The sequence below is a fragment of the Marmota monax genome, unplaced genomic scaffold, assembly GCF_021218885.2.
Source record: "Marmota monax isolate L192 unplaced genomic scaffold, Marmota_monax_Labrador192_F-V1.1 WCK01_AAM20220418_F8-fsc00261, whole genome shotgun sequence".
NCBI classification, from domain to species: domain Eukaryota; kingdom Metazoa; phylum Chordata; class Mammalia; order Rodentia; family Sciuridae; genus Marmota; species Marmota monax.
This window is the reverse complement of record NW_026695225.1, coordinates 2,827,435-2,844,389: the sequence shown is the minus strand read 5'-3', so window position 1 is coordinate 2,844,389 and position 16,955 is coordinate 2,827,435. Positions and strand designations below refer to the sequence as shown.

At 34.2% G+C, this 16,955-nt stretch overlaps 1 protein-coding gene across 6 annotated transcripts in view; it reads left to right on the top strand.

Moving 5' to 3' along the window:
• Positions 1-16,471, top strand: part of Atp11c (ATPase phospholipid transporting 11C) — a 188,828-nt gene extending 172,357 nt beyond the window's left edge. For 2 of the 6 annotated variants that reach the window (XM_046435336.1, XM_046435335.2), the window contains 4 exons: positions 733-836; positions 4,705-4,858; positions 11,089-11,193; positions 13,835-16,471. In XM_046435336.1, the coding sequence (XP_046291292.1) occupies positions 733-836; positions 4,705-4,858; positions 11,089-11,190 (360 nt within the window). In that variant the 3' untranslated portion in view covers positions 11,191-11,193; positions 13,835-16,471. Of the gene's footprint in view, positions 1-732; positions 837-4,704; positions 4,859-4,975; positions 5,042-10,330; positions 10,422-11,088; positions 11,194-13,834 lie in introns of all 6 variants that reach the window. The other 4 variants (XR_009225934.1, XM_058576069.1, XM_046435338.2 and 1 more) reach the window with 4 other exon arrangements.
• Positions 16,472-16,955: the final 484 nt, after the last annotated feature.

Sequence of the window (16,955 nt, the reverse complement as noted above, 5' to 3'; positions counted from 1 at the left end):
TTTTAAGCAAGCAGACCAGAACATACTTTGTTTTTAGATAATATTTGAAAACCTTAGATACTACAATCATTCCTCACAAAAACATGAAGAACTTAAAATCCAAAGCAACTGAACATTCTGTTAATTTAATAGAATAGATACACGTTTTACAATTGGAAAGGCATGCAATATAATCAGGCCCATGATCCATTGCTACATGATGTAAAATGCATACAGCTAGTTGTCTTTACATTTAATGACAACTCTGTTATTTGAGCTTTCATGACTCCTTATATAATATGTCTCCCCTTCTTAGCAGCCCCTTCCCACTCCTGTTGCTTTATAGCATACCGGTCTCTACCAACTAGGCCTCCTTTTCTCATTAATTTCCCTTACCACTGCTACCTGAAGACTTGGGGCTCCAGCTTCCTGGATACTACCATTACTTTATTTCTCACCCATTGCAGAATTCTGAGGCATCTGCAGCCCCACACCTACTAGCTATATGACTTGACCCACACCTCTGTGCTCACAGTGTAGAATTGAGAGGTGTTAGTATAGTGTTCAACTGTTTCACCTTAGTTCTTTAAAAGGCTTGCATTCTATTCTTTTAGTTTAACTTTCTCTTGAATCTCTAGCCAAAGCTAGATTTTGTCATAGTTATCATATTGTGTGCAGGATATCAGATATCATTGTTTATTGCCTAGTATAATTTGTACTCATCATAAAATCCCTTGTGCTCCATCTTTTCAGCTCGCCTTGGATACTCGATTCTGGACATGGATAAATCACTTTGTGATTTGGGGTTCTTTAGCCTTTTATGTATTTTTCTCATTCTTCTGGGGAGGAATTATTTGGTAAGCAGCTATACAACTGTGAGCAGTATATAAATAACTATATGTATATTATGTAAACATTATACTTTTATTAAAGTTTTGATTATATATGATAGCAAGTCTTTAATATTAATGGAATAGAGGTTACTTACAGTTTGTAATGCTACTAATTTCAGGTAAAATTTCAAATACAAGTCTATGGAGTACATAGTCACTCAAAAAGGACTTCCCTTTGGTAGCCCCTGTCCAAATCTTTAAAATGAAACTAATTTCTACCAAGACCTCCCATGTGATCTCCAGTAGAAATCCTCTGAATTTTCTGCCTGATAATTTGGCCTTATATACTGTTAATCCATCTGGACCCTATTTTCTCTTTAAAGTGTATAGTTGTCCCTCAGTATCTGTGGAGGTTTGGTTCTAGGATCTCCCTGTGTTTACAAAAATCCTCAGATGCTCAAGTCCCTTATATATTTAAAATAGCACAGTATTTGCATATAACCTATTTATCTCTTCCTATATACTTTATATCATCTCTAGATGATTTATAGTACCTAATACTGTGAAAATGCTATGTAAATAGTTGTTAGACTATGTGGTTTAGGGAATAATGACAGGAAAAAGTCTGCATATGTTTAGTATAGACAAATATTATTTTTCAGGTATTTTTGATCCAAAGTTGTTTGAAGCCAGATTCAGAACCCATAGATATGAGTGCTGACTCTATACCTGTCATTCATGTCACAACGTATGTGCTCAAGGGTATAGGATGTATTCCACTTAATACTCAGTTTTATCTTAATCATCATCTCACTATTTTGGGATAGAGGTAGGCAGACTCTACAGCTTAGCCTCAGAATTCATTTAGTTCATCCTAATTCAGAAGGTGTTTATTCAGAATCCATTTTGTGCTTAGTACTCTATAGGACAGAGATAAATAGAGTGTATCCTACCTCAGATGAGTCCAGTGATAGACCCATAACTTGTGATAAGGGGAGGGATAAGGAATGAAAATAAGTTGTGTTTATGTCTCCATTCCTTACTCCCCAAGGCCCATAATTTGTTTTTTAAATATCAAATTTGTTTCCATTAATCAATGGCTTCTTCTGGTAAGGATGCCAGCAACAAGGAGCAAAGCTGGAGTAAGCCATGGGATGAGATTCCAAGATTACATATTTTGACGGCTTTGTGCAAAATCTTATATACATATAAAACATTTTTATCACAGAGATGTGAAGACTATGTTTATATTCCTTGAGGATTAATTAAACTCTGTTTTGAAAAGCTTTTCTTATAAAAGCCTTAAAAAATGAAAATATGAACAACCTAATCACTTAAGAAAGTATATATATTTGGCACCTCTATAGGTAATGACTGAGAACATCAAAACTGAAGAAAGTCTATTTTCTTTAATATACAAATGAATCAAAGCTGATTAAGCAAAGGCAATATGCAATTGTAGATCTGCCTAGAGTATCATAATTCTATGAAATGTATAATTAACATCTGAAAATTATGCAAAATTTCCACAAGATTAAAATGTTTCTAGCAACCTTAACAAGTTTCGAATCCTTTCCACAGACTATTCCTTATTGATTAAAGTAAATAATTTAAGTGATTAAGACATTGTCATACCTGTTTAATCATTAGTGATACTTAATAAAAATTAAATACAGTAGTTCTTCCTAATCCACAGGTTTACTTTTTTTTTTTTCTTGGTACTAGGGATTGAACTCAGGGGCACTCAACCACTGAGTCACATCCCCAGCCTTATTCTGTATTTTATTTAGAGACAGGGTCTTACTGAGTTTCTTAGCACCTCTCTGTTACTGAGGTTGGCTCTGAACTCATGATCCTCCTGCCTCAGCCTCTCCAGCCACTAGGATTACGGGCATGCACCTTGGCACCCAGCTACAGGTTTACTTTTTGAGGTTTCAGTTTTTCTATGGTCAACCACAGCTCAAAAATCATAAATGGAAAACTCTAAAAATAAACATCATAAGTTTTAAATTGAACACTGTTCAGAGTAGTATGATGAACTCTCATTCCACCCAGCTCCATTCTGCCAAATATATGAGTTTACAGTGTATCCAGGCTGTATATACCACCTGCCTGCCCATTATTCACTTATTCTATCAGCTCTCATGGTATCAAGTAACACTTATTTAATAATGACCCAAAACACAAGAATAATGATACTGGCACTTTTATTACAGTATATTGTTATGATTGTTTTATTATTGTTAATCTTTTACTGTGCCTACTTTATACATTAAACTTAATCATAGGCATTCATTCTAGGAAAAAATAATATGTAGGAAGAGAGAGTTTGGTAGTATCTATGGTTTCTGGCATGTACAGGGGGGTCTTAGGACTTCTTCCCCATGAATAAAGGAGGAGCAAATGTATATTTTGTTGCCTGCAATGCTGTCCTTTTACAGAGCTAGCCATATTATGCTACTGTATGAAATTATGCAAAACTTCAGCTGAATGTTAATTGCAGTTAATGTCCCTGGACATGTTTTACCCTGAAGCACTGAGATTCCCTCTTTGGGGTTATGCAGTGAGAATGATGATTTCTGAACCCCAAATCCAATCCTTCCTGCAAAGCCCCACAGATGACATCAAAGTAGAAAAAAAAACTACAGATATTAATCAGAGTATCGGGAGTATGTTGCAAAGGAACACCCTATGGCTAGCTCTTACTTGTCTGTTGGACCTTTGGTATGGCTCAATTAATTACCTAAAATTTTAATTCAGGCCACTTTGTAGAATTAAGTGTAGGGTGGTGTTTTGCAACAGTCTTTTTTCTGTATGATAGAATTTTCCTAGAAAGCCTGTTTAGCCTCTTAGGCCTATTTAGGCTTCAGGAATTTCTCTACCTTACTAATCTACCAACTTTTATTCCACAATCTAGTCCTTATATATGTAGAGCCACAAGCTTGATTTCTACTGAGATGTATAAGGGAGCACAAGTGTAAGTTTTTAAATAAGAAACCAATTTACCTTCAGCACATACGGTATATAATCTGTGATCTAGTAAATGGGACCAACTGGTTATCTACCTAGAGCTCCTAATCCGAAGATAGTATATGATGTGCATTCTGATCTTAAGGAGCCTCTTCCTCCCCCTCAAATTAGAACAAAATTAAGTTAGCCTGTTGAGGTTCTCTATGGCTCAGCTCTAGACAGGAGAAGGGAGACCAGGCTTCTCAATGGCCACTTAACAGTTCAGTGAATGAATTGGAATGAAGTCTAACTTCAGAATGAGGGGTCCTCTGGATTTCTGGATTTCAAGGCTTACTGACCTATTAGTGGTATTTTACTGTCTAGAAACCTTTTGCCGAATGTACATTTGCAGATGATAATGACAGATTACTCTCATTTGTGAGAGACTGTAAGCTTTACAATCCTTTTTGAATTTACATAGGATTTTCAAGGGGAGTGGTATAAAAATGTCTTTTAAACTTCTAAATGAAGAGCACTAAATGAGGAACATAAATTCATTCTCATATTAATAAGACAGCTGAGGAAATAAAATGCCTGTTAGGATAAAAATTAACCATCATTTCTCTTGAATATTTTTGAAGCTCAAGCATTTTGTAATGCACATAAATATTCACCAGTTGGCAGCTTTATAGTTGATTGCCTGATTGTTTTCAAGTCAGATGAATTTTATTATTTTTCCCCTTTGATTCTCATTCCTTTTCTTTCCAAACATTTGGTAAATGAAATATGTTTACCACTTTGGGGACATTCTAGAGAAATTTCTTTTATTAATGTGTATAAGGAAGATTTCTTTTAAATACAAAAGACAGTTTCAATTAAACTTCTGTTTTCACTTGACAGGAACTCATTTGTTTTTCCATTATGTATTTTCTTTCCACTCCAGGCCTTTTCTCAAACAACAGAGAATGTATTTCGTATTTGCTCACATGCTATCTTCTGTATCCACATGGCTGGCCATAATTCTTCTAATATTTATCAGCCTTTTCCCTGAGATTCTCCTGATAGTATTAAAGAATGTAAAAAGAAGAAGTGCCAGGGTAAGAACTGTTTAAAATTTAACCTAATTTTTGGAAGGGGCTTCAATATCTGCCATGAACTAAAAACTGTATTTAGAGAATTGCATTAGTTACAGCATGTTAAACCCCTCCTTGCAGGTTCATCACTTAATTTCCTCTTCTGCATAAAAAGTATAGTAAAAACTTCGTTATCCAATGCAGGTGGTAAGTAGATTCCTTAATAGTGTTCTATGTGACCTTTAGCAATCCATATGGAGTATCTCATATGCTCCATATGGAATTTAAAAAGGAAAACATGGTTTCATTTTTATTTATCCCAGAATTTTCCCATCAGGAATTTCCACACCAACATTTCAGCTTTAACTTTAGAAATTTCCCTGTGGGTTGTTTGCAGATTTTTTAAGTTGATAATCCCAATTTGCCTCTTTTAAACCTTTCCCCTTCCTTTAATTATAGTGCTGCTTAATCTCTGTGTTGCTTCTAGCCCTGTCTTCCCAGCAGTATACTTAAACCAAAGAAAATTCCCTGGATATGGTTTCTACATCCTTATCCTTCCAAACACACTTATAAAAATTCAAGATTGTTTTATGAGTGTGTTTTTATTTTTTTTCCTATTAAATTGCAAATTTCCTATTGGGAATGAGAAATTATTTTCTTCCGTCACATTATCTGATATCTTTTGAACATTTTTTAAAAAGCCTTTAAGGTGAAAAGGATAGATTAGCCTAGCAAATAAAACCTCTGGTAGATTTTGACCAAATATGTCATATTTCTGCCAATGCTAGCTTTGCTATAATAAAACCCTGTTTCTGTTATGTTGACATCACCTAGGTCTTATAGCTCCTCAACACAGTATTTTCAGGAAATATTCGAAGCTATAACTACCTAAGGTATTTGATCAAATTTGCCAACCAGGCCACGAAACTGATAGATCATGGAGCATTATTGTTGTTGTTGATAGAATCCAGTGGTTGACATTAGGTAGACATGAAGATCTAAAATTAATACAGTGGGAAAATCTTCATTGGTTAGAAGTACAAAAGAGGAACTTCATGTAACAAGTCAGTGTCAGCCCCAATTAAAAGGGAACTGTCAGTGGCATAATCTACACTGATTCTTCCTATTTAAGGCCAGTCTGTATAGTTAGGTGGTCAGAATTGCCCTGAACTCTCTGATTTTGTATGCCTTATAGGTTGAAACTGGACACAGTAATGTTAGTCTAGATAAGACTATGTTAGTTCACTCTTTAATCCTTCCAGTAGCCCTCTAGCTAACTCCCTCCAGCCTGGCTTTTAGTTTTAGGATGGAAAAGTGGTTTTCTCATTATCTGATTATACCTTAATATCAATTGAACAGGTCAATACAACAGGTTCCTCCCAGACTGGTGTAAGTGGCAATTTGCATGAAGCCAAATAAAAAATGCAGTAATGGTTTAGTGCCTATTTGTATAATGAAGAATTTGTAAAGGAGGATCTCTGAGTTGCTCTTTCATTATCCTTATTTGATAATATACTTTTGGGGGTACTTCTAGAAGTTTTTCTTATTTGGGATAATGGAGCTATGTTAAATAATGGCTCACATCCAGCTTCATGTTCTAAAGATGGTACAAAATCTCTGAAATCAAAAATTTTTAGCATATCATCTTATCCTCTTACTTAGGTCTTCTTTTTTTAAAAAAATAGACACTGGCTGGAGGTGATATCTATATAGGCCATTGGAGGGATGCTACTAAGAAATCACAGATAAAGACTTAGAGCATTTTCTTTCCATGCAAACAGCAGATTCCAAACTTCTGTTGAAAGTATGAAATTCTGGGACTGCAGCCCTTTTTATTTAGCAGCATACAATGTTGCCAAGGATTTAAGATCAAATTTACCATGGGTTATATCCATGATGGGAGGAATTCTAGTATCTGTGCTATAGCTTGGCATGCTAATGTGTTAGAAGAATCAGGAAATTTTCCATAATCATTTTCATTCATTCATTCATTCATTCACTCATTCATATGCTCACTGAACGAATCAACATTTGTTGAACCACCTACTGATGAACATCTCTCTTTATATCCTATGTCTGAAAGGCTAAATGGTTTTTCAGACTCTGTGGGATTTTGAGAGTTGCATAGAGGCAAAATAGTTGTGGGCACTCAGCAGTGCTGCCTCTTTTTTCATGAAAAAATGCAAGAGCATTGTATTGCCTATGAATGGATAAAGGCCAACTGAATCATGGCAGCCACAGAGATTCTGATAAGTCACATCTATTTGCATAATGCCCTGTTTGACCATATCAAAAAAGGAGAGGCCAACTTCTAAATAAAGGAAAATGGGTATCTTACTTTCCCTAAAATGTATTAGTCTTTATGCTTAGTGATCAAGAGTCTAACATTTTTGAGAGGCTTCCTACTTTGTTCAGTATTCCTTGCTAAGGCATTGGCTCCATTTTAAAGGGAGGCAAAAGATTCTCTTATACTGGGTCTTCTTCATATCCTGATAGGCTCTGTAATGGGATTTGTGTCCTTATCTAGAGTAGAAGGTAGCCCTGACTTCAATCATTAGGCATCCTGGGTACACATTCAGAAATGCTTATGGAAATTGGGGTGCCAAAGCTATCCACATGTGGCTCTTGGCAGCTGCTTTAAAAACGGGACTTGGAAATGGATAGTGAAAATGTCTCTATGGCATTTGAGAAAGAGGCTAAGCCATTTATATTTAACAGTTATAGAATAAGCCTTATGTTGAATTCCATTCAATTCAGCATACATTGCCTGAGGGCCCACTGTGAGTTAGCTCCTGTAGTAGATGCTAGTAATTCTGGAATGAATCAAACAAGGCTCTCACTCTAGTCAAGTTATAAAGGACATTCTTATTGAACTCTTTTCAGGAAGCAGGTATAAAACAGAATAGGAGAATCAATTATATATATATATAAGACTTTTTATAACAAAACTGAGTTATTCAAGTTTTGAAGCCTCCATAAAAAAATGGCAGCCTCCAACACTGCCAAGATCTGTCATGATGTTTGCATTATAAAGAATTATATCTTCGGGCTGGGGATGTGGCTCAAGCGGTAACGCACTCGCCTGGCATGCACGGGGCTATGGGTTAGATCCTTAGCACCACATAAAAATAAAAAATAAAGATGTTGTATCCACTGAAAACTGAAAAATAAATATTTTTTAAAAAAGAATTATATCTTCAAAAGTAGCTAACCCAAGGATTATATTTCAGGACATAACCTTCAGCTGAAATTTCAGCAGTGAGGTTAATTTTTGTCCCGAAAATCCCATTTTTAAGAACCATAGAGCTTTTCTTTAGCATATAAAGTGACAAAGCTGCATAACCGTACTGCTACTGACAGTGTATGATGGAACTACCATTGAGCTTTGAACAGTGAAACAGCAAGATAACACTTCAAAGGTAGTTTAAAGTTAAGGATTTTTGGTATTTCACAAAGTTGTTCTATCTAAGTAACCATAGTCATTGCCTATCTGTAAATTATTGAAATACACCTGGACCTTCTAGCCAATATCACTTGATATTTCCACATGTCCTTATTTAATATGTTCTCATGTAAACCACTACAGCCAGAAGAAAGAGGATTGACTTTGCCTGCCAAACATGGGAAGAATGGTCAAATGGGAATGGATCTAGGAACATAACCATGCCTAACATGGGACATCTGCACAAATAGGAAGAAATATCTCATTGTGTAGTGAGCTCTTTCTGAGTAGAACACAGGAAAAACAAGAATGTCAGCTTTCTGAACAAAATTCCCCAAGAAAGCACTTTGGAAATATTGGAGAATACAATTTATCATTTTAATAATAATGGTAATAATGAAATTGAATCCTAATGTTGTGGCTGTTAAGATGGGCCTTTATCCATTGGCCTCTTTGACATGCTGCTAATTGAGCTGGTGTGAAAGGTCTCTAGATGACTGCAAAGAAATGTGGAAATTTCATACTGTTTCAGCTCATTATCTCCTGTCATCCTTATCGTACCCTACTACCAGTTGCTTTAGATACTCTTTTCATGCTTTCTACTGCTTCCTGTACTTTCATAGTTCCTTTTTCCCCTTATAAATTAACCTTAACACCTAATATGTTAAACTCCTAAAATTCTGCTTCACAGAATACTTTTTTAAATTGAGAAACAGGGAAAAGATGGTTTATTGCTTTGCTAGCAAAGGAGAAAAGCAGGGGACTTCTATCTCAAAGGCTGTGCTTTTCCAGAATACTTTTATCTTTCATGGTTGGATACAAGTTTTTAAGCACACCAAGTGTGCTTAAGTTTCGATCTTAAATAGACTTATACGTGTTAAACACATTGATGGGGGACTTGGTATCATGTTAGTTTTGCTGCAAGGTTTTTGCCCACAAAATAGAATATAAAAGAAATTAAATTTTTTTTTCTTGGAACCTAAAAATGTTTTTTTCTCTAGTTTTATCAGTTGGTGATTTGCATGTTACCAATATATGACTACCTTTCTTTGTTTAAGGTAAAATATGAACAGGAAAAAGTGTAATTGTGTCAAAAAAGAGTAAATAGAAGCATTTGTCTTTAAAATTTTTCTTATTAGATTCTGTCTGATACATATTTTACTTGAGCTGGTATCTTTTCCTAAACCTATTTTCCTTAGTCACTAAGAAGATATTATGGATAATCTTGATCAGTACAGTTGTTCAACTTATCCTCATAGCTGACCACTCATCTTCTGTTTTGTTTGGGCAAAGCCAAAACCAAGTCTGTATGTTTCCTTATAATTTCAGAAACAAAATTAGAAGGAAAAAATAACCTATTAGATTTTTCTAGATAGTTTATTAATTTTGAACTTCTGGGTTTTGAAGGAAACATCTCACCTAGGTAAAATTTAACCTACCTTTCTAAAGAGATCTCTGTAAGGAAAAATGGGGAAACCAATAAAATTATGTTAAAACAAAGGAAGTTCAAGTCAGATGGGACGATGGTGCCACCAAATGTTTTCCCGTTATGTTAGTTGTGGTGAGGTTTTTGACTTGCAGCTGTCCAAGGGCAATCAGTCCATTCATAATATATCTGTGCAGTTGGATAGGGGTAAGAGTAACTTCAAGGTAGATTGATAATTGAGGATGGACCCTGGACATAGCTCTGTGACCAATGAACTGAACAAATGTAGGGTAGTGAATTATGATTAAAGATAAGCCTTATTTTAATGAGAAACATTTTAGAATATTTTATTTAAAATAATACCTTCCCATTAACAAAATAATTTAAAATTGGTACATAGATAAATAGTGGGTGGCACATATAATAGATTAATTTTAACTCTACTTTTACTTCAGGAAGTAACGTCTTCAAAACTAACATGTCATTTCTGCTTCCAATTCTCAAGGTTTCTTTTAAAATGTCTTACATCTAAGAGAATATTTACTTTTCTTTTCTTTTTTTTCCCTTGGTTTCTGCATTTCTCTCTTTTCTACTGCAATTTTCCACCTTTTGTGCAATTGTGAACAAGGTAACGAAACGCCTCCCTTCCTCAGGAACATCTACTATCTTCATGCTTTCTCAAACTTCCAGCAATCACAGTTTCTCTTGGAGTGAATAAGGTGATTTCCTTTCTTAATGTACCAACTTGCTTGCATTCTCATTTGCCTGACATCATTTTCTGATTCTTTATGAAAAATTACTTCTCATGACTCATTTTTATATCTTCTATTGATACTCAGTATTTTGTCATTTTTTTAGAATCATTTGTTCACCTTCCAAATTGTCTCACTAAAGAGGAAGTAATCTTCAAAAGCTTTGACTATAATCTACAGTTTCATTGATCCAGGGTATAAAGTAGTAACCATAGCATGTAGAAGCTAGTATTTTCACCAGAACAGGAGTTTTGCACAAATTTCTCTTTGACATACAGCACCAGCACAACTCTCAGAGGTGTTCACCAAAAGGATGGTAAGGTTTACTAATCAAACCATATTGACTCATCTTACCATATAACCTACCAGTACCATTTCAAAAACCCAAGTTTGCCACATACTACTAATTTCTATTTACTTCTTCCACAAGAAACAATATGAGTTGAAGACTTTCTTAGGCCTTTAAATGTATTCATTTGAATGTTACTCATTTGCTATGTAGTGTAATTAATCATTTGTACCTTTGGCCACAAGAGTGTAGTCTATAGGAAATGATTTTTTCTTTTACATTTTTATCACAAGGTAGGTTAACCAATCTTCAAATGCTTTAAGTATCTTTGCCTCACTATTACAGAGAAATCTGAGCTGTAGAAGGGCATCTGACTCATTATCCACCAGACCTTCAGTCAGACCTCTTCTTTTACGAACATTCTCAGACGAATCTAATATATTGTAACAGGTACCTAGTGTTAAACAAGTGGGCTGGCTTTAAAGAAACAGATTAACAGCATTATAAAGAAAAAATGAAAATATCACTCTCTAAATTGTCTCTGCTGTTGGTGTGGTGAACTTTATACTATTCTTTGCAAAAATATAAAGATGCATTACTTGGAATATAGGAAATATATATTTTAAATTTGCTAAACCCCCTAAGAAAATTTTAGACATATTTCAAAACTGAATTAGTGATACAATATATTTAATTTGTAAGTGGAAAGTTGTCATGGTTGTTCCATCATGTGAAAATGCTTATTGATAATCATTATGAAATATAATTCTGATTTATAAAGACAATTTTGAAAATTAAAAATAAATATTCCAAAATTGCATCTGTATAATATCAAGTCAGTTTAGCATTGCATGTTTTTCTCGGAATTTTGTAAAAATAATCAAATGTGTCTGTACCTTCATGTGCTGTGTCTGTGTGTTTGCAGGTATACACTTAATGTCCTTGTAACTGTCTGATCCCCAAATACATGTTAATGAACCAGTCTACTCTAATCATAACTTTTTTAATGTCAAGTTTTATTCAAGCTAAATGTTTCAACTCTCAGAGGTAAAATCTTTCCTAGCCATTCAGGGGGATGCATGCCTAATGATATAAAATGCCTCACAGTTCATATTTCCAAAAATGTGTAAATTTATTTTATACCATATTATATCATTGACCCCAAAATATATATTTGGGGGGAATTGAAATACCATAGGATGAGCCCTTTAACTCAGAGTGATTTCTTTATGTTCACTCAACATTTCCTACTGCAGGGGTTTTGCACCCACATCTTTAGAGGTCTTTTATCCATCTATGGGAATTTAGAGTAATTCATGAATGAGACTTACAATATCAGCTTGGAAACAACTCTGTACAGCTTACAGCAGGGCCATCTTTCACACACACAAAAAAATTAATGATCATCATAAGATTCTGGGTCAGTTCACTTTGAGGCTAATGATTGAGTCTACTTCAGATGCCCATTTTTTTTTCATCAGCTATCAAATCTCCCTCCCTCTGGAAAAGAATGAAAATTAAACTAATGGATTGAATCCATTGGTTCTTTTACCTCCTGCAGTTCACCACAGTCTGCATCTGCAGTGTTATTTTGGAAGTGGACTCCTTTTGCTGTGTTCATCTTTTTACCCATTTTGTAATGACTCATGTGTATGTTTCCCCTCAGTGATGAATTGTTTCTCAGTAACCTTCAAAGTCTTTGACCCCTTTGTCCCAGATTACTTTGTCCTAAACTGTAAGATGCATTTTAGCTGAACTGTTTCCAGTTAATTTTGTATCCCCCTGGATTGCTTTCTTTAGTTTGGTCTATGGTTGGGGCACTAGGCTGAGTAGCAGACACTGCTACAGCTTTTGGCTTCTCCAGGGCCTTAACTCCTACAATGGCTAACATAGAACCAAGGAAAGTTTTTTTTTTTTTTTTTTTAATAATTGTTATAATTTTAATGTAGTTATTTCTTCCAGGAATAGATTTTCATGTAACATTATTTCTCCTCCAAGGAGAATATTTGGCTGATAAAAAGCCACTGAGTTGGTTTGTAAGGGAACCAGCTGACTCCTTTGATATTCTCTCAATGCGACTGGCAACCTTATTTTAGTTAGAGTCACCATGACCCTGCAGAGCTGCCTGAATACCAAGTAGTGGTTCTGAAGTACATGGAACATAAATAGAAATGAAAGATATTCTATTCTAATGGATTTGTAATGTCCATGTCAAGAATGATATCCCAAAATGGAAAGAAATAGCATTTTCCTTAAGACCTTCGCTACTCAGGTTGAAAAAGCTTGAGTTTGAGTGGAAAATCAAAGTTAGGCATATGACTTCTACTTCTCAATATACCTGAAATACATTCACTGATCAGTTTGTCCATTATACTCCATTCTGATTATAGAATTTTATGATGTATAAAGCACAGAAAAGAATCTACAGATTCCTTACAGAAATTTCTTTGGTTCATTTTCTAAAAAGATGATACATAAGAAAAGTAGAAGAGTCAATTGACTGATAGCCCATGATCTACCAAAATGGAAAATAACTTAAGTAGTTTTTGGGGGGGGAGCATGTTTCCTTCAGTAAAGGAAGAAATTTTTCTCAGAACTCTTCTAAAACTGAATATATCTTCAGAGTTCCTGTCAAAATTCACACATCCAAAAAAAGTAACCCATTCATTCATTCATTCAACATTTCCTGAGCATCTACTATGTGCCAGACATTGTACTAGATACTAGAGATAAAAAGATAAATAAAATGTACCTGTTTTCAAAAAGCTTCCAGCCTACAGGAAGGGATCAAAGTATGTTAAAACTCTGCTGTAGTATTATTAGGAGAAACCTGGAGCAATCCAAAAGCAAAAAGCAAGCCTGAATCTACTCAGCTGACAAATGAAGACAGGGTTAAAATCTGGTAATTGTGCCACTGTTTTTTTTTTTTTTTTTTGCCCCTGCATGTGAATAAAACTTGACAGTTTGTTGAGACAGTTGCTTTACTTGCATAACAAAATTTACTATGTGATTTATTTTTGAAAATGCTAAACAGATGGTTTTATATTATTATTAAAATACATCTTTTAACTGTATATTTTAAATTTTTCAGAATCCGAATCTTGAACTGCCTATGTTATTGTCCTACAAGCATATTGACAGTGATTACAGCTAAAAAAAAAAAGAAAACATGAAGAAACCACCAAAAAAGTTATCATCTCAGGATACTCGATATGCAACAAAAACTAAACCACTCTCTTATGTCTTAGGGTTCAGAATAAATGTCCATTAAAATACTCTCCTAAGCATTTACAGTTATTATAATTAGCCATTATGGCCAAAGTTCTAAGTTAAGAATTATATGAAGTTGAAAGCAAGAATATTTAAAATTCTGGCTTTAGTTAGAATAATCTTAACTACCAAATGGGTGCTCTTTTAACCCATTGACTTTGTGAATGGATTTAAATACAATAGTATAAAGTAGAAGTCATGCAATGGGAATGAATAGATTTTACTAAAATACAGTATTACATTTTTTGCTTGGCAGAAGACATAGACTGTTTGGACCACATTTCTCATTCCTGCTGAATGATCATCTTAAATTATTTTTTTTTTCAAACAAAAGGAATACTTGAATACTGAAGGACTAGATGGTATCGATGCATCAGATGGGAGAGTTCATCTTTTCTGTTCACCCACATGCTAATTGTGTCTTAGTAGAATATCTTTGCCCAAAAATACCTTGAACACTTGTGTGGGAAGTGTTGACTCTGGTTGTTATTGTGAGAACAGAAAAAAAATGTTTGTTTTTGTTTTTCTGAATTAAGTACCACTTATGGGTGTAAGGCTACTAGACTTGAAAATAAAGCATAAAACATTTCAGTCATTTAGTAGTCCCTCAAAATAGGGAATAAACAGATTTTTTCCCATTGTTTATTTTACTGGAAACTGAGGCAAAGTGGGTAAGATCATTTTTATACAAAAATAAAGCCATTCTAAACATTAGCCTTTTATCATTTTATGTAAAGAGACTAGAAAGAACAACTTATTTTAAACGGTTTTTATTTCAAAGAGGTTGCAGTCATGCATATAATGCAGCACCTTTTTTTTTTAACTTGCCAATTTGGGGAAGAGGAGACATCCATCCCAAGCTGGTTCTGCCTGTAGAGGTATGACTCTGTGTCTCTCTCATAGCTAATTTGACCAGTGCAAGTGGTATAATTCTAAACTGTTAAATTGATCTTGGTTAGGGCCTCAACTTGCTGGACTTAGAAGACTTTAGGCTCCTAATGAGTTCACTTAAAACTAAATATGAAATGTCTTTATTCATTGGTAAAATCAGACACATTTTGGATGTAAATGGTCTCAGATTTGACTGCTAAATTAAAATGATCTTTTAAAATATTTTCATATCAATTTCTACCTTTTTCTTTCTGGCATGCCTGTACTATTATTAATGTGTAGATTGTACCTTGATTTGGAAAAGTACTGGATTCAATCTCTACCAATATCTTTATATAGTCCATATGGCACATATATTTTGTGTTAATGTTTAGGTGTAGTTTTCTTCCACATGTATTTTGTGTTAATGTTTAGGTGTATTTTTTTTTTAATTCTAGAAAGGACATAATTTTAATTATCAGAAACCATTTCATCATTACTTATCCCTTTTATTATTTAATTTGTTTTCCTCTGTCAATATTATTTTTGAGTATTTTGTTAGATGTCATTCACAACTGCCTAAGTGTGCTGTTTTCTGGTAGCCTGTATTTGAGGTAATGTGCTAAAGACAAAGTCTTTAAATTCTTTGCCTATCCCAAAGAGCTAAAATGTCTAACCCAGGAAAGCTTTTGATGTTTTGTTCTTGTTATTGTTGTTGTTCTTGTTTTTATAGTTGTTGCTATGTTGTTTTTCAGAAGAACTGTAGGGACTGAATACAAATAAGAGAGCCAAAGTAGGCTTGTATAATGCCAGAACCATTAAAGAGTTGGCATAATTAGAATATTCAGCATAGTAGAAATAAAATTGGTTGCATGTAAAATGTGTTGCTGCCAACAAGAAAGAGTAAAGGAGATTTAGAGTCATGTTTCAGCTACACATTACACTGAGCACTACAGGTCAAATTTAGAATGGCAATGATATATAAGATCGTGGCCTAGACCCTTGAGAAGGACCTGGCTTTTTTTTGAAAGGTATTTTTATTAATGAGCTATAAAATGGCTAGTGTGAAGTTAACAGATGAAATAATTTGGAATAATCCATCTAGTATTCCTACAATCTGACCACCCTATTTTGTGACAGAAGGGGAGGAAATGTAATAACAGAACCACATATTTATAATTTGAATAATCTTGAGCTATCAAAATGTCCTGATCATTTTCACAACTGTTGTACACTGTTTGAGGTTGTTGCCTATTAAACTGAAACTATTCATTCCATATCTACCACATATACACCAGCAACAGTATAAATGTAAGCCTAAAATTTGCAAAATTCATAATCTAGTGATGAAATTTTTTAGTAACAGGCAGCATATAAATGTTCAGATTTTATGCAAATGTTGACAAAAAATCATTTTTCAGCTTGCAAAGTGGAACTGCAATATTACATTTTTCACATAAGCAATTTTTTACATCTATGTTGCTTTCTAAAACGAATGTGATGCCATCTTTTTATCAATGCAACTTGCCTTTTTCATTACAGAATTTTTCTTTGGTGTAATCAATAAACTTTGGTATGATATGATTGATATTTTAGTGTCTTTTTTGGAAAGGTCTCAGTTTGACATCAAAATAATATGGGAACAACTTGGTGATGGGAAATAAGTTTTCTCTTTTCACATAGTTCACAAGGCTGACCATTTCTACATAATTTCAATTGGCATTTTGTGGTAACAACTAATTTGGAGAGGGTAAGATATTCATGGGAGTTTTTTAAAAACCATTTCTTATTATTGCATAAATAAAAGTCCAGCCAGGGGGCTGGAAGTGTTCCTCAATGGTAGAGTATATGCTTAGCATGGGGGGGAGGTCCTGGGTTTTATTCCTAGTACCAAAACTTTTTAAAAAATCCAGTCAGGAAATGGATTAAATAAAATTCCATGCATGGATGATTATGTCAAAATGAACCCAACAATTATATACAACTGTAATGCACTAATAAAAGGGGGAAATGTGCAATCTGATCAGGAAATAAATATTGATAAGGGAATGACTCTACTGTGTGCGTAGCAG